This window comes from Diplotaxodon limnothrissa, linkage group LG3, assembly GCF_057381915.1.
Source record: "Diplotaxodon limnothrissa isolate DT_005_m linkage group LG3, D_limnothrissa_male_GT1.1, whole genome shotgun sequence".
Classification (NCBI taxonomy): Eukaryota; Metazoa; Chordata; class Actinopteri; order Cichliformes; family Cichlidae; genus Diplotaxodon; species Diplotaxodon limnothrissa.
Genome location: NC_140598.1, coordinates 879,607 through 892,975, shown reverse-complemented (window position 1 = coordinate 892,975; position 13,369 = coordinate 879,607). Strand labels below are relative to the sequence as shown.

Genomic DNA, 13,369 nt, shown 5'->3' with positions numbered 1-13,369 from the left:
ATGTGTCTGTGTCACATAAAGTGACTGCTTCTTCTTCTTTGTTTGTCTTTGTGAAGCTTTACATGTAAAAAAGCAGCATCTGCATCGATGCTTCACTTATTTAATGAGACTAAATGAATGAAACACATCAAACCTGCAGCTGGTTTAAAGTGTTTTATTGGCTTTGACTGTGATTTTAAATAAATGTGCTGAAAAGCTGAAGTTAAACCATCAGAGAGTAAAAACTAAGATCTTACAGGAAGTCCTGACCTGCTCGGCTGCAGGTTCAGTTTATCAGAGTTTGAGTTTCTGTGTGAAGGTCGAAGTTCAGTCATCACACGAGTGACATGTCATAAAAGTCACCAGGATACTCGTACAAACACTGATCTATAACATAGAAGCAGGCTTTATGTCTGTATTATTCTCTACATACAGACTGTAACACCGACCTGAAACTTTAAACTCGTCACTTAAGAACCAAAATTAAACATTAACAAGTTTATTTTGTTTCTTAGCAAAGTTCACATTTTATTGCTGCTTTGCTGAAGTTTGGTCGAGTCGGGCTGTAAATGATCTGTGACACAGACACACCTTATTGACCCGTCTGCTCACACTTTTCCTCACAGGCTTTGATTTAACTCTGTGGATCAACAGTAACATGGTCACAGTGGGTACTGTAGCCGTCAGCCTCATGTCCCATCTGAAGCAGTGTGAGAGTGTCAGTAGATGATCAGCAGAGGAAAGTGAAGCTGCTGTGAGCTGATGTCCTGAAGGGCTTTTAAAGAGTCTCTGAGTTTGACAGGAACATGAAGATGTTTGTGGTGTTTGTGATCCTCCTGCACGGTAAGTACACCTTCCTCTCTCTGCTCTCATCATCAGCTTTTCTTTCATCTCTCTCTCTTTAATGTGTTGAAGTGCAGCAGGAGGAGATTTCCATCAAACACTGGATTCTGATTCAGATCAAACTAACAATCCAAAGCAGCAACTTTCAAATCTCTGGATTCTTCTTGGTGCCTTTCAGATGAGCTCATGTTACAATCAGCTGCTGTGTGTGTTGTTGTGTAGCTGAAGCTCTGACTCACATTTCATATGTGACCAAAGGAAACTTGGTGCTGTGTGACACACTTTAGATTCTCTGCTGCTGCTTTGAACTCTTCAAACTAAAGAGCCAAACGGATGATTGACTGTGCAGCTCTGACATGGCACCAAATGTCCCTGTTATCAGCTGCTGGATGGACGTTATCAGAGCTTTTTAGTGCCACACGGATCACCAGGACAGAACGCCAGGGCTGACATTATGAATGAATTAAGTACACCATTAAATAATTATTTAAAATGAGAAATAATAAATAAATATTTTTGACAAATGTAATTAATTATTTAATGGTGTACTTAATTCATTCATTTTGGCACACTTGACTCCTTCAGGTCTCACCATGAAATAATTTTATCTGTCAACCTCACCCATCAAACCCAGGGGGCGGGGTTAACACTGATCAAGTCAAAACCATTTCTTTGATGTGAGTGAAGTTGGCCTCCCCACCTTCTTCAAAATCCAACAAAAGTGGTATCAAATGTTTGTGCTGCAAAAAATAGGCCCCAAGGATCTGTCAGTTTTTAAGGCCATAAGTTTCACCAGTCTCATTATCAAATCACTTTAATTATTCTTATCTAATGAATCTACTAATGGTGATGTCTGATCTTGAGTAGAGAGGATGAGGAGCACATCGAGGCCTGAAGGAGCCATCATCAAAAGCCAACAATGTTATACTTTATTATTAATTTATTATTATTTAGTTTATTATTATTTTTTATTATTAATATCATGGATAAACCATCTATGATAAGTGCTTTGTTGTTGTTGTTGCTTTGAGGATGGTTGAACAGTTAATGTGAGCTGCAGTTCACCGCGTTGACACTGGGAAACCCACAGCATGCAGTTAATTTGTGCTCTTTTGTTTTGTGTCCTCAGTTTCCCAGCATGCTCTGGCTGTGGAGGTAGAAGGAAATACAGAGGCAGAGTCTGTCCAGCTGCCCTGTCAGCACTCAGGTTTTATACCTGACGACAATCCCACAGTGACTTGGACCCGCAATGATCTCGATCCCACAACCGTCCACGTACGACGAGAAGAAGGAGATGATCTTAAAGGACAAAACCGGCGTTACAGCAGGCGCACGTCGATGAGGCCTGATGCTCTGGACTCTTTAGACTTCAGCCTCACTCTGAGAAAACCACAACTGACCGACAGCGGCAAATATAGCTGCACCCTCAGTGATGGGAGGAAAGAACGGACACTGACAGATGTACAGCTGCAGGTCAAAGGTCAGCCACAAATCTCAACACCTATGATACCAGGTCAAAGGTCAATACTGTTCAGAGGTCTATGTCTGTTTATCCTCTTATACTACAGTACCCATAATGCAGTTCATGAGTCGTTCTGTGTCACTCACCCAAACTTTAGCAAACTGGAAGAGCTGAACACAAACCTCCCACCAAAACATGGAAATCTGAATCCCGCCTTTGATCACATTCACTGGTCAGACCAATGGTTCAAATGTAAGAATAACTGCATTAGAAGCTACATTTATTTCATCTGCAAGGAGATTATCTTCTGTTTTCTTTCATTCCTGCAGACTTGTTGGTTCTTTTTCAGGGAAATTCAAAATGTGCTGCATGCTGAGAAGCAATTGTGAACGATACCAGAGTGTGAGATCAAGTAATTCTGACTAAGTGTCTAATTCACATGCCAGAAAACACAGAGTGAAGCACACGTGGAGGTGGTGCCCTCATAGTTCAGTGAAGTCTCTAGAGTCCCCTCTGATCAGAATCAGAATCAGAATACTTTATTGATCCCTGGGGGAAATTATTTTTTGTTACAGTGCTCCATTTTAAACCAACAATTGATGAAGTCAATAATCATCAAAGGCATACACAGAAGCAAACTACTGCTTTTTGAACTAGACCACAGCTCAGCCACTGGCCATCGCAAAACTATATACATTCATTTTTACTGTGCAGGAACTGAATATCACACAGTCCATCAGTGATCTTCAGTTCTTTGATTTCAATTTAAATCCTGCATCACAGTTCATCAGAAAGGACACCTGGTTGATCTGCAGTAAAGATGAACTTCAGGATTTTCTTCTGTCTGTACAGCTCATGATGTGCTTTGTTGTTCTCTCAGCTGACAGTGAGGAGGTGGATTCAGGGGTGGAGTCTGTCCAGCTGCCCTGCAAAACCACACTTCATCTGGCTGAAGATGCTAAAGTGGAGTGGATGGACAGTGGTGATCATAGGGTCCATGTATTTCAAGATGGCCTGGACCAGCCAGTTGAACAGAGTAAGGATTACAGAGGCCGAACAGAGATGTATGCAAACCTGGTGAAAACTGGAGACCTCAGTCTGTTCCTGGACCGCCCCACAGAAAAAGACACAAACATCTACACCTGCACCGTCTACAGCAGGGAGGGAAACATCCTGCTGATGAAACAAGTGAAGCTCTATGTCAGAGGTCAGTGCTGTAGATACATACTGATATCTGAATCAAGTGTTATGAGCAGAGATGGGCAGTAACGCGTAACGCGTTACTGTAATCTGATTACTTTTTTCAAGTAACGAGTAAAGTAAGGGATTACTATTGCAAAATCGCTAATTAGATTACCGTTACTTTCCCGTAGGAACGCTGCGTTACTGCGTTACTAAAACCGTGATTTTTTGCTAGAATGTCTCATGACAGTGACGTAAGCGAGTGTGACGTTAGTGACAACAGCTGTGTGCAGATCAACAATGGATCACATATCGATTGTGGGAGAGAGTATGAGCGTGCAGCATTTAAAGCGTGGAAGTACTGACCTTACTTTGAGTTTGATTCCATAAAAAGTGACAAAAACATTAGTGTCCGTTGTGCGAAAAAAAACCCCTAAACTTCCAAGCAAGCACCGAGTGCGCAACGACGTAATGGGAAACTCACAGAGAAACTCGCGGATTCTTCAACTGACCGCTGCGGCACACCTGCAGCAGGGCAAACCTCCTCCTGCTATACAGGTGAAAATAGAGCAACAGGACCGCTGAGTCTTTGACTTTATTTATTTTCTGCTGTGTTTTACTTGCATCTATTTGAAAGACTGAGTGTAAACACACAAAATATTTTATTTTATGTGCTGGAATGTGTAGAAAATAGGTTTAAATGTTAAACAAAGTTCTTCCAGTCAGTGAATGTTGCATATAATTAAATTTTTGCTTGATGCATAAAGTTAAAAGATTAAAACTGATAAAACAAGTTAAAAAAAGAGACTTTTCCATTTGATTACATTTTGTATGATGGATTATGCAGAAAAATTAGAATTGGGCTGAAAGATCTATCGCTTTATCACCTCTTCAGGTTGTAAATCGTGTTTTTAAAAAGTAACTAAGTAACTTTTTTTCAAGTAACTTGACCAACACTGGTTATGAGTGAGCTAAAAATGAAGAAAGAAATAAAAGAAATGCCACCATCAGAGCATGACAGAAGGTAACACTTGTAACCTAACAACCAATCACAGCAGGGCAACCCTCCAGGTGATCCAATCTAGCAGTCAGTACTAAAGATCCAGCTCAGAGTTCAGGGCAACGTTGGTGGGACATTTCTTCAGATGTGCTGGGTTTTGATTTTTTGTTTCTGTCTTTTCTTATTGACAGAATACAAATCCAACAACATAACAATAATCACACTGGCATGCGTCATTGTTGCGATCATCATTTCTATTCCTGTGGGCTTTTGCTGGGGTGTTCGCAAACATCAATGGTAGAAGACGGCTAAAAAGAAGGTATGTGATTCTGTGTCTCTGTGTGTCTTTAGCAAAAAGCAAACCGCCTCATAGATCAATCAGCTCCAAGTCAGAGAAACACAGGGCAGGGATAGCTCAGTAGGTAGAGTGGTTGATCAGTATGTCCACTGAACGGCTACCCTGAGGTACCGCTGAGCAAGGTGCCATCCCTACACACTGCTTCACTGAGTGAATGAGAAATACTGAGAAAAAAAAGAAGTAATTTCACCACAGGGATCAATAAAGTATACATTACATTAATTAAAGCAGGAGTGAGGAGCTGCTGGTTACACAGCAGAGGAGATGATGGAGGGTCACACTCACATGTGTCTGTCCTTATGCTCTGCTCTGTGTCCTTTCTGTTCTTTAGGCAGTGAAAGTGGAGAGGTCGGTCTTCAGGAGGCCACAGTGGAGTGAAGGCAGTCACTACAAATATGTGATGGTCCACGTGTGTCAGTGAAGCCTAAAGTAAACTGATAAACCAGCCTGTTAGACTGAGATCAAAGCAGTTTGTCTTTAATACTGGATCTCATGCTGTCCACTGGCTGCTTTATGCTTCCTACAGTCCAAAGACATGTTTCTTGTCCTGCAGCAGCTGAGATAAGTTCCTGAAGTTAGCATGTTTACACTGCACTCATGTCACAGTTCAGATCTCAGTTTAACATTTCTATATGATGTTTATTATAAGGTTAGCTGCTGAACTGTGACCAGATGAGAGCATGTTTTTGGGAATATACATATTGGTTTGGTCGTGAGGCCCCTTTGTTGGTGGTACTTACTGGTTTAAACAGCTAACCAATGAAATCAGGTCCACAGCAGGAGCACATGTGGGCCACATTAAAGAAACACTTTATCCTGTATTCGGGAGTGATGATGATAATAATATTAAAGGTGCTGTTTTTATTTTTATCTAATTGGTTTTGTTTGAAAAGGGACCGTGTACGATATTAACACTCTGTAACAGAGTTAGCTTAATGCTAATTAGCATCTACATCAGCATCCTTGCCAGGTTACGTGCACTTCTAGCATGTAAAATTTAACGAAGTAGAATTTCCCTGCTCCCAGTGTTTGTGCTCTCCTGCTCCTACATTCCCACCTCCTCTGTCAGCTATTCACATGGTCACGTTAAACTAGCTAACTCTGGCTGTTTCTCAGTGTGTGTACTTGTGTTCTTGCCTTGGTCTTTGAATATATGGTAGGAATCCAAAGATTAAGCAGCTCAAAAGATGTTAGTCAAGCTTCACTCTGTGGTTTCATATGTTCAGTGAAGTAATGTGAAAACACAACGGCTGAACTACACACAACGTGCCTGATGATTTAAGAATAGAATAGAATAGAATAATCCTTTAATTGTCCCACAAGGGGAAATTTGGTTGTAACAGCAGCCAGAAAGACACATATACAAACAAACAGTACACAGGGCACAGAACAGAAACATACACAATTTTTCTTACATATTTACATTAAGGACAATGGTTACTATATACAGAGAGTACTGTACTCATTTAACCAATGACACTTGACAATAAAGTAACTATAACTAAAGTCTGGAGTCTTACTTATGAAAAACTGTGAGCAAAATTAAACTAACATTTCAATAGGAATAAACTTGGAGCAAAAGCCAAAACTATGATCTCTTTGAACTACAACAATACTATGATTAACCTAGAGCAGAGCTATGATAGATGCTGTGTGCTGTGAATTCACTCTAAAGTAAGAGTCCATGGATTGAGCCTGAAGGCTGGAGAGTTCGAGGGCTGGGAACCCGATACGGGGTAACAGCCCAGGTGTGCTGGGGGTCTGGTCCGTGTCCGCACATACATCAGCACGCGGGGAAGTGCTTTTGGCCACGTGAGGCCAGTTTCTTCACAGCACTTCACCAGCTTGGACTTTAAGGAGCCGTTCATTCTCTCCACAGCACCTCCAGATTGTGGGTGATATGCACAGTGTGTTTGCAATTTGAAACCTAGTCGCTCGCTGATTTCCTTCAATGCCTGGGATCCTATGCCAGTCATCTATCGTTTACTGTCAGAAACCTTGGAGTAGTACTGGATAGTTCCCTCAAATTAGACAAGCAAGTGGCTGCAGTGGTGAAAACCAGCTTCTACCAACTGTGCCAAATTTCTAAGGCAATGCCCTACTTACGACATAATGACCTTGAAAAGCTCATTCACGCTCTTGTAACTTCGAGATTGGACTACTGTAATTCTCTTTATTTAGGCCTCCAACTTTCCCTCATCCAATGCCTGCAACTAGTCCAGAATGCCGCAGCACGCCTTTTAAGACATGACCATATCACACCCACCCTCGCCAACCTTCATTGGCTTCCCGTCAAATATCGTATCATTTTTAAAATCCTTTTATACACTTTTAAAATTTTAAATAACCTGGCACCCAGTTACTTAATCGACCTCCTTGACCTATACATCCCCACGAGAGCACTCAGATCCTCTAACCAGGGGCTCTTAATGCAAGCAATGCCTCGACTAGGGGGGATCGTGCATTTGCTTTTGCCGCACCAAAACTCTGGAACAGCTTGCCGATTGATGTCCGTGCGTCGGAATCCATCCAATCCATTAAATCACGTTTAAAACCCCACCTGCCTTCCAAACAACTTCGTTTTTAACTTTTCCCCGGTTCATGCTTGTTGTCACGTCACCATTTTAAAACTGTATTTATTTTGCTGATAATTGTATTTCCTGCTCCTTTACTGCTGTAACCCCGCAAATGCGGTTCGTCTGTGAAGCACTTTGATGTACCTGAGACTTTTAAATGTGCTATAGAAATAAAATTGAAACTTGAACTTGAAACTGGTTCACAAAGTGAGTGCCATTATCACTTGTGATTTTCCCCGGGATACCCCACCTGGGAATGATTTCTGACAGGAGGGCTTTTGCCTCTGCACTGCTGTCTGCACTTTTAGTCGGGAATGCTTCTACCCACTTAGAGAACATGTCCACTACTACCAGACAAAACTTCTTTCCCTCAGCTGGTGTCAATTCAATGAAATCCATAATTAGATTGTCAAAAGGCATATCTGGTGCAGTGTTTTCCTGTACTGGGCGTCCCACATTCTTGGTGGCACAAATGAGACACCTTTTGCAATACCCCTCAGCTGCTGTGGAAAACCCTTTGGTGAACCATAGCGATGTTACAGCTTGTAGCATCCCCTTTGGACACATGGTCTAACCCATGTGCCCATTTTAGAAACCAGGGGAAGAAGTGTTTAGGCAGACATGGGCGGCCATCAGGGGAGCGCCAGACAGATTCAACCAGTGTGCAGCCATGTTTGCGCCTGAGAGTTTTCTCATGGGAGGCAAATTGTATAGCAGGAAGATCAGCGAGGTTAGGTGTGGGCAGCGGTGCCAAGACAAGTTGGAAGGGTAGTCCTCCTTCGGCGGCTGCTTTTATATATATTCATATTCTGTTCCTCAGAAACATTCAGCCTTCTTTACCCAAATGTCATCTAAATAGATGAGTTTTCAGCTGTTTTTTAAACAAGCCACAGAGTCAATGGTGCGTAGAGGCGAAAGTAAATGTGGAATAGCTAGAAGAGCAGTATTGGTAAATCTAAGGATCCAGTTTGGCGAATTAGGATGAAGAATCTTGGTGATATAAGTGTGGCTCTCTCCTCGTCAGGATGTTCTTTTAAAGAAACTGTGTGAAAAGATTCCATGATTATTGGGGGTGGGAGATCATGGTAAGCACAAAAGATTCCCCACACTCCCTTAACCCATGGTCTCTCCCAGAACCTTTAAATGGTGTCTGGACCCCTGGGGAAACATTTGCCCAAACACCTTGGAGAGAACACAGGAAAGAAAGGTAAGTAATCACATCTTGCAATCACTTCTTTGCATCACTTTTATCACTAGATTTTCCACAAACACACTTGCATTAGTTCTCCTTAGTGGTAAACCTTATTTTCTCACAATCACCATTCCTTTTTCCTCAGAGACAGCCACCACATTCCTTGATGAGGAGCAGCTGTGCAGGACCTGGAATAAAGGCTACCAACTGATTTTTAAAATACACAATAAATATTAAATACAAAATTTAACTACTTGTGTGCAAATGTTCTTTTGTGCAAATCTATGTCTAAAGTGCGATGCCAAATAAAGGGCTTCATAAGGTGCTTTTAATAAAGTAAAAGGGGTGCTGTAAAGTGCTATACAGATAATATAAATAATCCTAGCAAGGGAGTCCTCTTCCTTACAGATGGCCAGCAATGTTTCAATGCCACTCTCCAAAACATAATGGCCTCCACATTATGCCATTGGGATTGGGACCTGATGATCCTGTATGCCGTTATGGCCTACAGGGCGACCAAGCAAAGTAATACAGGCTCCACCCCAAACTTCATGATGTTTGGCTTAGAATTGAGCAAGCCAGCGGTCGCAGGTTTACCCCACGATCCAGACAACCAACCCTCAGCTCCAGAGTATGTGTAGCAGATGCGTGAGTGGCTGGAGATAGCCCACCTCATCACCAGGGAAGCCCTGCGTGAGTCATTCACTTGTGCAAAGAGACAATACGACAATAACTGTTTCCAGACACAGTACAAGATTGGAGATAGTGTGTTATCTCATCAAAGGAACAAGGTAAAAAAGTTCCTCCCACTGTATGAAGGACCATTCTTTGTCCTGGGACAATTTGATGACCTAGTTTATCGGATCCAGATGAACCCAAGGTCTAAAGTGAAAGTTGCCCAGCATGACCAGCTAAAGCATTTTCACTGCCGCCAGCCCCTGGACAATACCTGGGTTCTTGATCAAGCCCATCACTGCTCACCTACGGAGTTTCCACCACCAGCTTTAGGATGACCCAGCAGACTGTGATCTGGGTCTGCACAGTCTGTCCTCCACTGCAACTGGCAATGACCCCAGCTTCTCATCCGCCTCAGTTGCAGCCGATCCCGCTGCGATTGTGCTTGTCCCATCATTCCCTTCCCATGTAGACCATGAGAATGGTGGGGGTGTGGTGGGTGAGACCATCTGGGCCAGCAGTTTCAACGACCACCTCACTTAGCTTGGTTTACTTACCATGTGTGATAAACCATCACTAATCCCTAATATTTTTGCAGGGAGTTGGCAGCCCTATCAGTTGGGTTGTTTAATATTTCTGCTAAGTACTGTTTAAAATACCAGAATAGGGAGGATGGTGTAGGTTTAAGTTTATTAGACTGATCAGTTTTGCTGAACTATGAAATATTTGGGTGCAGTGTCATTTTTGCATACAGGGTTAACAGAATAGCTTTAGTGTTTTGTTTTTTTAAAACAAGAGTACGAACTTACACAAAATGCAACAAAAATATTTTTAAAAACAGTTTTATTGATTATCAAAATAGACTATAGACTATATCAGCAGATATCCAAATTTATGATATCAGTATCGGACATAAAAAAGTGAAATCCTGACATCTCTAAAGCTGACCTCACAGCCCATTGTTCCTTTAGTGGTGCTATAGTTTCAGTCATTGTACAAGTGCACTGTTTATAAGTTTGGGGAAACCAGCAGTCAGCCCAGACTGAAGAAGTCACTTGGATGAGTTACGAATCCTTTCTCCCATTTATCTTCAGACAGAAAGGCCCACAAACAAACAACAACTAAACGCCGCTGCATTAATAACCTGGCTGTGCACTAAAAAGGAGGAAACCCAGCACCCCAGTGATGTCCATTGTTCACGACTCAGGGTGATCATTTGGCACACCCTGGACATGTCACCAGACTCTGTTAGCAGCGCTAACACATAGACAGAGACAACCATTCGTGTTCACATTCACATCTGTCTGCAATATAGATTTCCCAACTAACCAGTACACCCAGTAACATAAAGTAAGAAGGAAAAGGTTGATAATTTACATATTCCTTCAGAATTTACTGGAGAAACTGGTGTTTAAAACCTGAGATATAAAAGAGAGTCATAGACTGTCTCTCACCTGCACCACAAACAGTAGGAAGTTATATTTACATATTATTATCACACTTCCTCATTTATCTTGAGGGACAGTCCACAGTGAGACAGTTCCTGTTATTTTTCCATAGCTTAATGCAAACAAGTCCTTTCAAAACTCATATCTACACTGTGTCTTTGTGTCAGGGGGAAATTTGTATCTTAATATTGAAATGCGGAGTACAAAGAGAGAGTGTGTTAGTACAGATGGTTATTTACTGCACAGCTGTCTGCATGAACACCAGAGAAGAACCAGATGTAAGTTTCAAACCTGCAGGCTCATTTCATGTTTGTGTACAGAGGTGCTGTGTGGACCACATTTGAACTGTTGCTTTTTCTTCATGGACAATTTTAAACAGATGATCATTTATTAAGAACAATCATATATTTCTTACAGCAGTGTGTGACAAACTAGATATCTGTGTTTAATATAAAGTGCTGCGTGTCCATCAAACACTGAAGAGCTGCTGGATTCATTGTTTCCTCCAAATGACAGAAAAGTCATTTTCATGTGACAGAGCGACGATGCAGTGGAGTCTGTTTCTGCTTCTTCTGATGGGTGAGTGATCATTTTACCATGGCTCCTGATTGTTTCCACCTGAAATCCTTTAGTTTGATCAGGACTCATTAAACAAATGAACTCTTACTGAGACAATCAAGGATTGACCTGTAAACTGGACAGTTTGATGGGAACATGAGTTTCCTGCTTGTATCAGCAGATATTCAACAGTATTTCTTCTGTTTCAGGTCAGTGTGTCTTCATCACATGTCACCTGTATGAGTACCACTTTATTAAAGAAGAGATGAGCTGGGATGAAGCACGGGCATACTGCAGAGAGAACTACACAGACCTGGCCAAAGTGTTTGACCTGACAGACATGAGAAGACTTCAAGACTCTGCACAGAGTCAAACACAAGCCTGGATTGGACTGTACAGCGAGCCAGGAAGAGACAACAGGACGTGGCACTGGTCTCTGCCGGGGGAGGAATACACTGAAAATAAGACCTGTTGGGGAGATGGACAGCCAGATGATTATGGTGGCACCCCTGAGAACTGTGTGAGGACAGTAGACAAGTGGGAAGATTTTCCATGTAGTGACACATTTCAGTTCATCTGCTATGATGGTGAGAATATGTGGACAGTAATATGATAATACAATATTTAATAATGTTATAATGTAGTTTATAATCTGAGTTATATCACATGTTCCTGAAAGAGACAGTTTGAAGAATGAAACAAATTAGCTGATAAAGATGTTTTTGTGTTTTTCTGTTGACTCGACAGAAACGATGAAAGACAATAAAACCTTTCATTTGATTGAGACGTCTGTGACCTGGACTCAGGCTCAGAGCTACTGCAGACAGCATCACACCGACCTGGCCAGTGGACTCAATCAGATATACAGTGAAGAGTTTAAGAAGCTGCAGAAGTCTACAGCCTCGTGGATCGGCCTGTTCAGAGACAGCTGGAGGTGGTCAGATGGGAGTAACTTCTCTTTCAGATACTGGGACATGGACTCATTTAATGATGGACTAAACAACAGGACATGTGCTACGACTCTGTTAGAGAGATCAGGAAGATGGAGCTCTGCTGGATGTGACCAAAGAAAGCCTTTCTTCTGCTATGATGGTGAGTTTACACAGATTTATCTCAGCTGTTTGTCCAACAGATGAACTGCTGGAGTCACTGAGAGGATTTAGGTCAGTATGTTTCTTCAGCCACTTATTTCTGCAGGTGAAGATGTTTAGCTGATGGTTGGAACAGAGATTTCTCTGTAGAGCGACTGATTCATCTGAAGAATCACTGAAATGTTTTCTTTTGTTCTTCTAGTGAAACTGGACCAAACATCCAGATATTTTAACTCCAGATTTAACTGACTGATGTTGTCTCTGATTTTGTGGCAGACAAACTGATCCTGATCAGCCAAAACCAAACCTGGGAGGAAGCCTTGAATTACTGCAGACAGAAACACAATGACCTGGTTACAATCAGCAACCCTGAGGAGCAGCGATGGGTCCAGGAAAGAGCCAAAAAAGCCTCGACTCCTTTCGTGTGGCTGGGACTGCAGTACGGCTGTGCTGCACGTTTGTGGCTTTGGGTCACTGATTATGTAGTGTGCTATGAGAGGTGGGCTTCAGGGGGAAGGACTGAAGACTGTGGCATGTCTGCAGCCATGACCACAGGAGGGCAGCACGAGTGGGTCAGTCAGAGGAAAAATGAGACATTTAATTTTATTTGTATAAAACACTAAAGTTTAAACCTAAAGTCACTTCTTAGCTGGACATGTAGATTTTCTGGGGTGAACTCTGTGTTTCTGCTCAGTGTTTACAGTCTCTGGGTTTGAAAATGACCAACAGATTTTTACCTGCAGCTTAGACATTTGCAGAGAGCAGTCTGTGTTTCATGTCCTCTCCTTTACCAGAGTCAGGAGCATCTTGGTTTCTTCCTTCATTGTTGCTGGATTGGTTCATTATTAAACTGTAGCAGGATGTTTGTTGTATTTAGTTCAGATAAGATGAAGGTTTTAATGTTTCTGCTTCATGTGCTGTAAATCTTTGCATCGCTCCATTGTATCCTCAGCTTGAATTACAAAGCCTGTCACTAAAAGCAGGTAAAACCATGTTTGTGTCATG

At 42.0% G+C, this 13,369-nt stretch overlaps 2 protein-coding genes across 2 annotated transcripts; both read left to right on the top strand.

Moving 5' to 3' along the window:
- Nucleotides 1-697: 697 nt before the first annotated feature.
- On the top strand, nt 698-4,767 carry LOC146634224 (butyrophilin-like protein 2). The gene is made up of 4 exons (XM_085375987.1): nt 698-822; nt 1,952-2,302; nt 3,165-3,491; nt 4,658-4,767. The coding sequence occupies exons 1-4, from the start codon at nt 786-788 to the stop codon at nt 4,765-4,767; spliced, it is 825 nt and encodes a 274-aa protein (XP_085232113.1). The 5' UTR covers nt 698-785.
- Nucleotides 4,768-11,224: 6,457 nt separating this feature from the next.
- Nucleotides 11,225-12,987, top strand: LOC146634223 (C-type mannose receptor 2-like). The gene is made up of 4 exons (XM_085375880.1): nt 11,225-11,294; nt 11,483-11,860; nt 12,021-12,365; nt 12,641-12,987. The coding sequence occupies exons 1-4, from the start codon at nt 11,225-11,227 to the stop codon at nt 12,985-12,987; spliced, it is 1,140 nt and encodes a 379-aa protein (XP_085232006.1).
- The last annotated feature ends 382 nt before the right edge of the window (nt 12,988-13,369 follow it).

Bases quoted from the DNA above. Each gene is read 5' to 3' on its own strand.
- LOC146634224 (XM_085375987.1), top strand. From the start codon at position 786: ATGAAGATGTTTGTGGTGTTTGTGATCCTCCTGCACG. The intron at 2,303-3,164 runs GTCAGCCACAAA...TTGTTCTCTCAG, and splicing joins TGTACAGCTGCAGGTCAAAG to CTGACAGTGAGGAGGTGGAT. The intron at 3,492-4,657 runs GTCAGTGCTGTA...TCTTATTGACAG, and splicing joins AGTGAAGCTCTATGTCAGAG to AATACAAATCCAACAACATA.
- LOC146634223 (XM_085375880.1), top strand. From the start codon at position 11,225: ATGACAGAAAAGTCATTTTCATGTGACAGAGCGACGATGCAGTGGAGT. The intron at 11,861-12,020 runs GTGAGAATATGT...TTGACTCGACAG, and splicing joins TCAGTTCATCTGCTATGATG to AAACGATGAAAGACAATAAA. The intron at 12,366-12,640 runs GTGAGTTTACAC...ATTTTGTGGCAG, and splicing joins GCCTTTCTTCTGCTATGATG to ACAAACTGATCCTGATCAGC.